Here is a 13,350-nt window from a genome sequence, read left to right on the forward strand (position 1 = left end):
ATTTGAAATAATTAATGGATGATGGTGATGAGTAAAAGGTTTCTTCCTGCATCTCTAATGGACGTTTATGTAAACATCCTCAAATTTTGTATTGTATTAAAAACATCAACACTGGAGATGGATTGACTTGAATGCTGCACGCATTTGGCGCGAGTCATCGCATCCAAACATAACAGCAAAGGTGAAAAATAAGTCAGCGATGTTTCACACAAAGTGGAAGTAAATGGCCGAAAGATTTAATGTTAATTTGTCTCTCAAAATTACATCCATTTCTTATTTAGTTCTCTACATTTCCTCAGGTTGTTCTTTATTTGTGTGGGAAAAGACCAGATATGTTCATTTGGATTTGACAATAATGCTGGGTCTGGTTGTTTGACGCTATTAATGTTTATTTGCACTGAAGTGGTGATTTCTCACTCCTGCACCACTTTCTCACACAGGAAGCTTGTACATTGACTCCAGACAAAACCTTCCTGCTTCAATGATGGGGCCCCCTGGGTACCCCCATCTCCCACCTCTCAGTACCCCAGGACCAGCCATGACAGGTAATTGCCCCATATTAACTGCATATCCTGGGGCTGCCACTTCATTATTTTCTTCCCTCCTTTCTTTTCCCCTTTGACCTGCATGTTGCATGCATGTCTGGGATCCTGGGTGCACCTTACTTGCATGTTTCTGCCAGAGACTGGGAATGGTTAAAAATGAAAATAGTCTCACAGTCAACCTACTTTTGTAATGCATCCTTAAACAGGGCAGGCACTGGTGGGCATAGGACTTCTGAGGTATCATTTTGCTCATTGTCCATTCAGTAAGTGCCTTTACAGCATACCCCAGTTGATGACACTTGCCTCCAAGTCGGGATGTTGTTATTTCAAAATACTTCCCAATCTGTTGAATCTTTTTGGAGCGTCCTGAGGATGTATAAAAGAGCTGTATAAAAGCATGTTCCTTTGTTAATACAGCAGCTCCAGAATTACATGATCACAGATCCCTAGCTAATTCGTTTCAAGTTCCTGATTCAGTCTCCCCGTTAAAGTTTGTGGTTAGACTGCATTTGATAGCGCCCCAATTTAAAATTCATGAAAGTTGAAATCCCAAATGTAATTCAGTCAAACAGTAACCATTTTCCCCTCAACATCTCCTTTCTCTCATTTTGAGCAAAATTTTACCATGTACATGGAGCCCTGAACTAGCTGGTACCTCTGTCTATCTGCATGCAAATCTGTTTTGTTGCCAATGATTTATCAATGAAGAATACTTTTCAACCCAGGACTTTCATCCAAGGACTTGATGCGTTCCTCAACATGCTCAAAAACAGGAGGTTTACACGATAAGTGCTGGGGTGAAATGCACAGCTAGACACAGTAAGAAGTCTCACAACACCAGGTTAAAGTTCAACAGGTTTATTTGGTATCACAAACTTACGGAGTGCTGCTCCTTCATCAGGTCACCTGACGAAGGAGCAGTGCTCCGAAAGCTTGCGATAACAAATAAACCTGTTGGACTTTAAACTGGTGTCATGAGACTTCTTACTGTGCCCACCCCAGTCCAACGCCGGCAACTCCACATCACAGCTAAATACAGTTTGCACATTCTGCAAGGGAATGCAGAGGAATAGTTAAGCACTGTCATTTGCAAATAAGTTTCCTCGTGAGTAAGTTGATATAATGGGAAGAATTTGATTTTGTTTTGTATCGTTTTTACTATATGCATTTCCATTGTGCTACTTGCTTTAAGCAATGTATGAACAACTGAACAAGTTCCAAATGCCACCTTTTAAACCCTTCTGTCAACTGCAAGTATACTATCATAGGAATGCTGTGTCGGATGATCAGATAAAGCCTGCATTCGCATGAGCGCATTCTCAAAAATATATTTTGTTTTCTTGTACAGCAGCCCATGTGCCTTGGTTTTGGGAGTTTTACATGAATGGCTTTGTTGATAGCAGTACTGATATAACAAGCTCCCCTGTCTTTGGTTTATATCTCAGTCTGAAAATGATTGTTAGTTAGTGTCTTCCCCTACTAGAAGTGTGTATGGACATGTGATAAAGGCATCATTGAACAGTGAGATAATTCTCCCAACACTGATCATCTCAGGAAGAATGGACGCTAGTACTAAAGGGCAGCATGCATCCTTGAATCTCTGCCCATTCATGAATTCCCCTGCCGCCGCACCCCCCCCCCCCCCAAAAAAAAGCAATTCTATTATTTAACCTATTGTCCTAATTTTTAAAAAGTGGTGTGTTATGTTGAAATGTTTTTGGGCTGGAAAACACAAGCGATGTGCGAGGCACATATTATATGCAACAATAGTATGGTTGGATAGAAGACTGAGTTGTTTTGTGATCGCATGGGCCTCAGAATGAATATATTTGTAAGGAGCATTTGGAATGCTGCACAGTTTTGCATATCACATTCCAAGAAGCATTTATGATGCTGGTTTGTTTTGATATGCGTTCAAAGTGGCGGACACAATCTGCCATCACTGCATTGTTCGAAGTCAGAATACAGACACACCAGTGTAAACATATTACCTGTCAAGTAACAGGGTAACACATTGTATTTCTTGTGTCAAATGCCTGCACACTCAGGTTTTGAAATATTGCAGCTTGGTTCAGATTCACCTTTCAAGGTTGAATCAGCATCTTCCAAAAATTCACAATTCTTGCATGAGTGCCAAAAAAATTCATATCTTGATATTTAATGGCAGTGCTTTCCTTGGACTACCCTGTTGGGCGGTCTTTGATTTTAAAGGTGCAGCTAGAATCTGGGCTAATGTTGGAAGCATGTGGTTTGGTCCTGATGTTAAAGTCCACTGATCACGGAAGGAGGAGACCAGAAACAAAATATAACAACCACCTCCACTTCTGTTCAGAAAGCCAACATACACGAATGACAAAAGCAAATGCAGATGCTGGAATCTGAAACCGAAAGAGAAAATGCTGGAAAATCTCAGCATGTTTGGCAGCGTCTGCAAGGAGAGAAAAGAGCTGACGTTTTGAATCCAGATTACCCTTTGTCAAAGCGAATGGCCTGCGTACTGATGTTCAGTTTGGATTCCGCCAGGGCCACTCAGCTTCTGATCTCACTACAGCCTTGGTTCAAACATATACAAAAGACCTCAACACCAGAGGTGAGGTGGGAGTGGCTGCTGTTGATATCAAGGCAGCATTTGACCCGCGTATGGCATCAAGAAGGCCTAGCAAAAGTGGATTCAATAGGAATAGGTTCGCTGATGGCACAATGTTCAGTGCCATTCTTGACTCCTCAGATATGAAAGCAGTCCATGTCCAAATGCAGCATGAACCGGACAATATCCAGGCTTAGGCTGACGAGTGCAAGTAACATTCATGCCACAAGTTCCAGGCAATGAACATCTCCAACAAGAGAGAATCTAACCATCATCTCATGACATTTAATGGCATTACTATTGCAGCATCCCTGCCATCAACATCCTGGGGGCTACCATTGACCAAAAACTGAACTGGACTAGCCATATTAACACTGGCTACAAGAGTAGGTCAAGGGCTAGGAATTCTACAACAAATAACTTATCCCTGACTCGCCAAAGCCTGTCTACCATCTAAAATGAATAAGTCAGGAGTGTGATGCAATAGTCTTTACTGGCCTAGAGGAGTGTAGCTCCAACAACACCCAAGAAACTTGGCATCACCCAGGACAAAGCAACCCACTTGATTGACACCCCACCCACAAACATTCACTCCTTCCACTACCGACGCAGAGTGACAGCAGTGTGTACCCTCTACAAGATGCACTGCAGAAACTCTCTACCAACCTCCTAAGCCAGCGTCTTCCAAACCCGTGGCCACGACCATCTAGAAGGACAAGGGCAGCAGACACAAGGGAACACCACCATCTAGAAGTTCGCCTTCAAGCCAAACACCATCCTGACTCAGAGCTATTTTTCGCCAATTCTTCACTGTTGCTGGGGCAAAATCCTGGAACTCCCTCCCTGACAGCATTGCGGGTATACCTATACCACATGATCTGGAATGGATCAAAAAGACAGCTCCAACCACTTTCTCGAGGGCAATATGAGATGTGCAATAAATGCTGCCGTAGCCAGTGATGCCCACATCCCAAGAACGTGTTTTCTTCTTCTTCTTCTAAATTTGGTTCCTCTTGCTGGTACCTTGGTGAAGCCAACAAATTTCACGCAGACATTTTCAACCACTCACTACTTCATAAAAGGTTAAGGCAGGGTTGTATGTCTCTCTGTTGCTGCTCATGCTGGCCTGCAACCAGCAGTAGGAAGTTCAAGAGTACATCAGTTTGGAAGTCTCTGGTTTCCATTTAATTTTTTCTCCAATTGGCATTTCACTGTATAGGAAATCATGAGTGTTAATACATATCTCATTGCTAAATTGTACATGGGAAACATTTTGTTTCTGCTGTGTGTTAAACTGTTCTGCAAATTTGCCATTCCCTTCGTTTTCTTGCCTCTCCATATTTTCCCCCACCTCTGAAAGTTTTAGTTTGCGCTGAACAGTGGCATTCGGAGTTCTCTGTTGCTTTAGCTTTGGCGTTGAATATTGGCAGTTATTTAACCAGCATCAAGGGCACAGTATAAATTAGGAAATATTGAGACCATGTAAGAAAAGTATGTCAATAGTCGGGGGTGATTTTAATGTGCTTATAGACTGGATTAATCAAATTGGCAAGGATAGCCTCAAGGGAATGTTCATTGAATGTATTAGGGATTGTTTCTTGGAGCAATATGTTGTGGAACCGAGCAGGCTAGTTTGGGTTTGGTGTTGAGTAATGAGGAGGGATTAATTAATGCTCTCGAATTTAAGGATCCTTTAGGAAAGTGTGGTCATAGCATGCTAGAATTTCGAATTCAGTTTGAGGGCAAGAAACAAGCCCCACACTAGCATTCTGGTATTAAACAAAGGTAATTACATAGGCATGAGGACAGATCTGGCCCAAGTAGATTGAGCAGGAAGACTAAAAGGTAGGACAGTTGATGATCAGTGGCAGATGTTTGAGATAGTCAATTCCTCCTAACCAAAATATATTCCAGAGAAGAAGAAAGATTGTGAGAGGGGGAAGAAACATCCATGGCTAAGCAAGGAAGTTAAAGATAACATAAAGACGAAAACTAAGGCATACCATATTGCAAAGGCCAGTGGCAGGCTGGAAGATTTGGGAAACTTTTAAAGATCAACAAAGGATTACTAAAAAAGTAATAAAAAGAACAAAGGTAAATTATGAAAGAAAACTAACACAAAATATAAAAAAGGATAGCAACACTTCTATAAGTATACAAAGGAGAAGAGAGTATCTAAAATGAATGTTGGCCCTTTGGAGGATGAGACTGGGGGTTAATAGTGGGGAACACAGAAATGGCAGAGATACTAAATGAGTATTTTGCTTCAGTTTTAAAGGACACTAGTTATCATCCCCATAGTAACATGTAATATAGAGATAATCGAAAGGAAAGAACTTGGAACAATCATCATCAATAGGGAAAAAGTACTAAAAAACTATTGGAATTGAAGGCAGACAAGAGCCCGGGACCTGATGGCCTCCTAGAGTCTTAAAGGAAGTGACAGAGGGGATAATGAATCCATTGGTTATAATATTCCAAAATTCCCTGGATGCAGGAAAGATTCAAATGGATTGGAAAAATGCTGATAAAACACCCTTATTCATAAAGGGAGGGAGATAGAAAGTAGGAAATTAACAGACCAATTAATTTAACATCTGCTGGTGGGAAATTGTTAGAATTCATTATTAAGGAAGTAATAGCAGGACATTGGGAAAGTCAATGCAATTCATCAGAGTCAGGGTGGTTTTATGAAGGGTGAATTATGTTTGACTAATTTGTTAGAGTTCTTTGAAGATGTAACAAGCCAAATGGATAATGGAGATCCTGTAGATGTGGTATATCTCAGAAGGCATTTGATAATGTACAGCACAGAAGGTTAATACACAAGGTAAGATCACAAGGGGTTAGGGATAATTTATTAGCTTGGATAGAGGACTGGCTAACCAATAGAAAACCGAGAGTTGGGATAAAACCGAGAGTTGGGTCTCTTTCTGGTTGGCAAGCCTGGAGTGAAACACTCTATCCTCAAACTAATGCCAAAATAGCAAATTGTTGGGGTCTCGTCTCACTTTATAATATACCTTGGGGTTTCTGATCTGGTATCCTAACACTTGGATGAGGGAAGTAACTGGACTATTGCCAAGTTTGCGGATGACACAAAAATAGATGGGTAGGCAAATGGTGAGGATGACACATGGTGAGTCTACTGAGGGATATAGACGGGTTACATGAGTGGGGCAAAAACCTGGCAGATGGAATATAATGCAGGGAAATGTGAAGCTATGCACTTTAGAAATGAATAGAAGAAATCCTACAGTGCAGAAACAGGCCATTTGGCCCATCGAGTCTGCACCGACCACAATCCCACCCAGGCCCTACCCCCATATCCCTACACATTTACCTGCTAATCCCTCTAACCTACACATCTCAGGACACTAAGGGGCAATTTTAGCATGGCCAATGAACCTAACCCGCACATCTTTGGACTGTGGGAGGAAACCGGAGCACCCGGAGGAAACCTATACAGACACGAGGAGAATGTGCAAACTCCACACAGACAGTGACCCAAGCCGGGAATCGAACCCAGGTCCCTGGAGCTGTGAAGCAGCAGTGCTAACCACTGTGCTACCGTGCCGCCCTTTGGTAGGAAAAATAAAGGAGCTGAATATTACTTAAATAGAGAAAGACCACAGAAAATTGCAAGCACAGAGAGAGTTTGGGGCCCTTGTGTATAAATTACAAAAAGCTAGCATGCAAGTTCAGCAGATAATGTGGAAAGGCAAGTGGAATGTTCTTTATTTCAAAGGGAATGGAGTATAGAAATATGGAAGTCTTGCTAAAACTAAACAAGGCACTAGATAGACCACAGTTGGAATAGTGTTAGTCCTCTTATTTAAGGAAAGTTGTACTGGCATTGGAAGCAGTCCAGAGAAGGTTCACTAGGTTGATCCTGGGTATGGAGGAATTTTCTTAGGAGGAGAGGTTGAGTGGTTGGGCCTGCTCTCATTGGAGTTTAGAAGAATGAGAGGCGACCTTATTGAGACAGATAGGATTCTCAGGGGGCTTGACAGGGTAGATGCTGAAAGGTTGTTTCTGCTTGTGGGAGACTCTGGGACCTGAGGGTATAATCTCAGAGAAAGGCGTGCCCTTTTAAGACTGGGATGAGGAGGAATTTCTTCCCTAAGGGTTGTGAACCTGTGGAATTCTTTACTGCAGAGTGCTGTAGAGGCTGGGTTGTTATGTATGTTCAATGCTGAGGTAGATTGCTAATCAGTAAGGGAATCGAGGGTTATGGGGATAAGGTGGGAAAGTGGAGTTGAGGATTATCAGATCAGTCAAATCATTGGCAGAGCTGACTTGATGGGCTGAATGGCCTACTTCTGCTCCTATATCTTATGGTCCAATTAGGCAAAGCCAGCATCTGCCCAAGTATTGAAAGAAAAGATGCCGTTTTTGTCAGGTTGCAAGCGTTAGTTTAGTTTGTCTGTGCTGAAGCAGCTTTCTACCTTAGTGCCTGCGTGCAATGATAAGAGATTAGCAGCAGAAAACCTTGTTGTTCAGGGCCATCCAACTGATTGATATAGTGTCACTGTGGACCAATATCCTGGCACACTATTGAACATCATCCATGGGGACCTGATGCAGCATCCACACGCACTTTCCAATTGAAGTTGCTGGATAGCAACTTGAAATCCCAAATCTCCCGCCTCGCCAAAGCCTAAAGCTAAAGCAGGTTGTTTAATTAAAAACATCTAGGTTTATTCCTGTATTACACACATGACTTTCCTATTTCCTGTCCTATATTAAACATTACAACGCGCCAATTAATCATCTCCTTGAATCGTTGGCATTAGGCTTAAGTCACCCTGCTCTACTTGTGAAAAAATAGCCTGTCATGATTCCCATATCAGTATTTGTCTGCTCAATGATTCTTCGGAGCACTAGGGTTGCACATTTGTCCAAGGTTTTAGCCACATTTTCATAAATACCACTCCACTTGAAGGAGCTTTGAAATCAACTATAAAAGACCCAACCTGCATCATTATTCCAGGCTGTTGGTTCATATCCACCACATTGTAAAAATGGTAGCACCAAAATCATCTCGACTAAGTCTACCAGTGGAATACTTAGGAATTGGTTAAAAGGAAGGCTTTTTTGGTCTTGTACCAGGCCCCAGTATTTCTCAGTGGTAGGTAGGCAGTACAAAGAACAATACAGCACAGGAACAGGTCCTTCGGCCCTCCAAGGCTGTGCCGCTCCCTGGTCCAAACTAGACCATTCTTTTGTATCCCTCCATTCCCACTCCATTCATATGGCTATCTAGATAAGTCTTTAACGTTCCCAGTGTGACCGCCTCCACCACCTTGCCTGGCAGCGCATTCCAGGCCCCCACCACCCTCTGTGTAAAATATGTCCTTCTGATATCCGTGTTAAACCCCCACCTTGAACCTATGACCCCTCGTGAACGTCACCACCGACCTGGGGAAAAGCTTCCCACCGTTCACCCTATCTATGCCTTTCATAATTTTATACACCTCTATTAAGTTTCCCCTCATCCTCTGTCTTTCCAGGGAGAACAACCCCAGTTTACCCAATCTCTCCTCATAACTAAGCCCCTCCATACCAGGCAACATCCTGGTAAACCTCCTCTGTACTCTCTCCAAAGCCTCCACGTCCTTCTGGTAGTGTGGCGACCAGAACTGGACGCAGTATTCCAAATGCGGCCGAACCAGTACTAGAATGGTGGCTTACAACTTGGCCCTGGCATAGTTGAGTCCCATGCTACTTCAAATGGATTGGTGCTCCTGGCAGTGTGTGGCGCATCCTTGGATGGTTTTGTCAATTTGGCTTTATGGACATTGAAATAATGGTAATTTCTCAACCATTATTCTCATGATTATCTGGGAATATGTAAATGGAATGCTTGTGGTGACCGTTTTTGCCCTGTCGGGATCTTGAAGTTAAATTGCAGCTTTTTTGTAAGTTCCCAGGCTAGTGTTATCCTGTTTCAATATGTTTCTTCTCACTTTGCTGCACTGCAAAACTGATGAGCAGTGACCAGCTGGAAATAATCTAAATTTACCAGTTAAAAGTCATTTTAATTAATTGACGCGTTGTAATGTTGTCATTTAGGTTAATTATAACAAAACTTAAATGTGTGCTGGATTTTGGCTAGAAACGTATTTGGTTTCATTTTAACAGCATTAATGTAGCAAACAACCCCAAATATTTCAAATTTCATTGCATGCTTGTATCATTCTCTCCTCCCAGACATCTGAAACCTCCAATATACTGTGTTAATTTCCTTTGGCTTACAGTGGGAAAATTAGGCATGCTTGGATGTATGTATTAAATTGGGTGCATGTGCAAAAGACAGACAATGTTAATACCAGTGCTTGTAAAAATTTTAGTTTCTACAGTGTGCCTTTCCAGAGATTTAGTGAAAAAGACCCAAGGGAGAGTATAGGAAATCTATTTTGCACTGACGATGGCTGAGGGATTACATGCCTAACCATAAACAGCGGTGGAAGTAGAATCAGTAATAGCTCTTAAAAAGAAAATGGGTAAGTTGTTGGTGCAGAATAGGGTATGGACAGGAGTGGACAGCTTCTGATGCCATGTCACTTGCTCGGGATGGATGATTGTTGTCTGTTGCAGTAACCTTCCTGATGCATTCTTCCCAAAACTAGAGCTCCAGGATCAGGGGTGCAATTTGATGTTTAATATTGTATAGCTGCAGTTAACATTGTTCCACTGCTGAGTTCAGTACTTGAGCTTTGAGTTTAAAGCTTCATCTAAATTGGCCCACCCACAGTTACAGCTGGCCTGGGTGCCCAATGCAAGTTGAAGATTCTGTAAAATCTCCAGTAGCAAACCAGATTCATTGCTTAAAATGAATGCTAATTTATTAAAGCAGCTTTGGTGTCTGTTGTAAGTAAATCCATTGCCAAAGTCTGTGGCTTGGATTGGGATTGGAGGTTTGTTTTACCTATTGTGAACAGTTGTTTATCTTCAGCCCAACTGTATAAATCCCTCCTCACCTTTCGTCACAACATCGAGTGTCTACTTCATGGATTTTACATGGTTTATTACACACGCAGAACACTCTTCATTGCTAGTCTGTCGTTTCATTTTCTAATCAAATACTGTAACTTTTGTTTTTGTTTATGCTCAGCAGGGCACCATGCAGGAATGAACCAGCAGCACATGATGTCACCTTCCAGCTTCCAAATGCACAGACCGATGTCTCAACACCACAACCCTGCAGATGACATCCAGGACGATTTCGACTGGGATTCCATTGTCTAACTTTTCTTCCTAAGGACAAGCCTGTCGGAAGCCCTTTCTGTCAGTGTGACTCAGATGTTCTTTTAGCTTCTTGCTTACTTGTGTCGGCCGATGCTGGCCACAATCGCTGGACTGCTGCCTGGACACAGCCCCACCGTGACTGTGCTAGAGAGCTGTACTTTCGGGGGGGGGAAAAAAAACACGCCTTCTGCTTGCAGTCACTACAGAAATGTGGAGTTACCCGTCGGCCGCTCAGCGGTGGAGCAGTGGTAACAAGCAATGAAGCATTTTCTAATTCTGAACAGAATTTTCTTTTGTTTTTGTTTCTTTTTTTAAACCGAAGGGACGTGTTGAGGGTTGGCATCTGAGCAATGCTCATCCAAAGTGACGTGGCTTGACTACAATCTGAGGTTGCATAGGATGGTACTATTCAGTGCAGAGTTTCTCTCCTGTGCGTGGCTCCATTTGGGGGTACGCCCCGATAGGAGGGAACAAACACGAATAGGGATCAAGGAAGCTGGCTTCTCGATGGCCTTTCCTGGAGTAGGCCAGGAATGCAGTCATGAGCTGGGAGGGAAATCTTTTACAAAGTGAGTTTCTTTTGAGAGAATTTTGTCTATATATGGTGCTGCAAAAAAACCTCAAGTTTGTGTTGAAAATCCAGTTGCTGTAACAGGATTAGTATTGGAGTCAATACTAGGGTACCTGGGGGAAAGTTTTCTACCGCTCCAAAGATTGCATTGCTACAGCTTGCGTTAACTTTGGAATCCCCGGCTTTTGTGCACACAACACCAGCTTCCAAGTCTGAACTGTTGGGAATCTTCCCAGAAATCCTGCCAGGACGCTTGTTAATAAAGCTACTACATCTCAAGAAGGTAGCACTATATTTGGGGTTTGCGAGTATCATGCACCAAGTGTTGACGTGGTATTGGTTAGTACCCCTGAGGTAAATGTAGTTTGGTGATGAGAAAAGCAGTCTGTCTCTCTCATTGAGTGGTAGTGGCGGTAATCGAGAGAAATCTCCCAAGGCAAACATTGAGCAAGTTCTGCTGAGTTTGTGGTCTCCCAAGTTGTACACGTGCTAAAATGCAAGGGAATGGAGCACAGACTGCAGAACGTGGGAGTGGTGAGATATTGTAAAATGTTGACCATTACCTTTTGCTTAACCAAAAGTTATGTGATCACAGTAGGAGCTAATCTGGTTACTGCCTTTCTCTCTCCTGCTAGCCATGGTGAAAAAGGCCGCAATGCGACATATCCCTTCGAGGGATGCTGCAGAGGAAGCATGTTAACCAATGCTGCATTTGTCAGCTATGCATGTTTAGTGATGGATAAATGAGAGTTCATTATAGAAATCCCAGTCTGCTTTTAATACTTGTGTTGCATCTTTTTTCACTTTTTTTGATTTAAAAAAAAAAATTAATTGGCATTGAGTGGAGTTTTTGAATATGCACTTTCTGGAGCAGTGCCTACTTGATTATTCCCGCTCTTTTTAAAACAAAAAACATTTATTCACTCCTTCAGTAGTGGTTTCAGATTGCTGATATATGTGGATGCACCACCTTTTTCAGTGTTTACAATTTAAATTGTGATTCGCGTTAAACCTCTGCTTGTAATACAAACGGGGCTCTAAATACCCCTTAATGAGTCGTTGGAGGGTCCTTCCTAGCAGAACACTTGTTTTTACTGATGCACGGTGTCCTCTTCCAATTTATCTTTCCTTCCTGTTACCTCATTTGCATTTGGGATTCAAGTTAAGTCAGTGGTTCAGTGTGTTTTTACTAGCTGTCACTCGATGCTCCTGGGATATTCTTGTGGCTGTCCAGTAACAGAAATCAGACACTGCAAGATTTTAACTTAATAAATCTCCACATATCTAACGGGATGCAGTTCACAAATACTTGTGCAGTGAAGATCTGACCACGAAGTTTTAGGCCACTATCACTGAACGTAACAATTTTTTGCCCCAACTCAAAAGTGTCAGATTGCACGCCTTTTCATGTATATCACGGAGCAAGGATTTAACTTGAGCCGTGAATGTTTCCTTCAATCTTAAGGTTTTCCTTTTATAAGACTCCATGGAACTGAAGCTGAAAAAGAAATTGTAGCATTTAACAGCACTTTCCAAGTTTAAAATTATGAATTCTGAACAATCTTTGCAGCTGTGGCCTAACAAAGAAAGGGCTGCAGCCGAATTGTCCCCCACAGTAAAATAAACCATGCGGTTATTTGTGCTGCTCGATCTAAGGGAGTTGTCAGGGTGCTGATTTTTGATTTTGTGTGCTTTCTTGCTATTTCTGTACTCTCTGTCTTGTTCTGTTTCCTAAGCCTCTTATTTAAAATTGTTTCAGTATTCTCTGTGTCTCTCTTGTTTCTTTTTTTCTTGAGAACAATTTGTGGCTCCTGGTTTGTTGTACAGGGCAGTTCTGCAAACATGTCTTTTGGCTCTCGCTTCAGCTTCACCAGCATTCGCCTGCTGCTTTTCACCTTCATTCTTTCAATCCCATACCAGTGGCAAGGAAGAGAGGGCTTTTACAAAGAGGAACGTTACTGTACAACTCGAGGGCTAGACATGGGATTTTTACCTGATTAACCCTCTTGCTGGTGTTAACCGACCAGCTTGAGGGGGGGGGGGGGGTTGCATTGTTCTGTGCGACGATCTGTAAGTGAAATGCACACACAAGTTTTTGAATTCAGTCAAGGCTTTTATGACCGCTAACTAACTAGTAGTTTGCTGTCCACAGATTTCTATCTTGTGTAGGTCAGGAATGTGTCAGAGTTATATAATCAAGCTTCATCAGTTATGATTGCTTAAAGGCCTAACCCCTCCCCATGTGGCTGCTAGATTAGCAGAAAGAACACCGGAAACTAGAATGCCAGATAGGCACAGCAAATACGTCAGAATCTGAAAGTGAAAAAATAGGTCAATGCTCCACTTGTCATCTTTTACCAACTCCCTGATGGAGACTCTCATCTCACGCTGTTCTG

The 13,350-nt window shown here is 42.3% G+C and overlaps 1 protein-coding gene across 7 annotated transcripts in view; it reads left to right on the forward strand.

The window, feature by feature from the left end:
* The window catches only part of foxj3 (forkhead box J3), a 122,408-nt gene extending 109,690 nt beyond the window's left edge, over positions 1–12,718 (forward strand). For 3 of the 7 annotated variants that reach the window (XM_078239024.1, XM_078239021.1, XM_078239027.1), the window contains 2 exons: positions 441–545; positions 10,253–12,718. In XM_078239024.1, the coding sequence (XP_078095150.1) occupies positions 441–545; positions 10,253–10,383 (236 nt within the window). In that variant the 3' untranslated portion in view covers positions 10,384–12,718. Of the gene's footprint in view, positions 1–440; positions 546–10,249 lie in introns of all 7 variants that reach the window. The other 4 variants (XM_078239020.1, XM_078239023.1, XM_078239026.1 and 1 more) reach the window with 2 other exon arrangements.
* The last annotated feature ends 632 nt before the right edge of the window (positions 12,719–13,350 follow it).

This window comes from Mustelus asterias, chromosome 22 (assembly GCF_964213995.1).
Source record: "Mustelus asterias chromosome 22, sMusAst1.hap1.1, whole genome shotgun sequence".
Taxonomy (NCBI): Eukaryota; Metazoa; Chordata; class Chondrichthyes; order Carcharhiniformes; family Triakidae; genus Mustelus; species Mustelus asterias.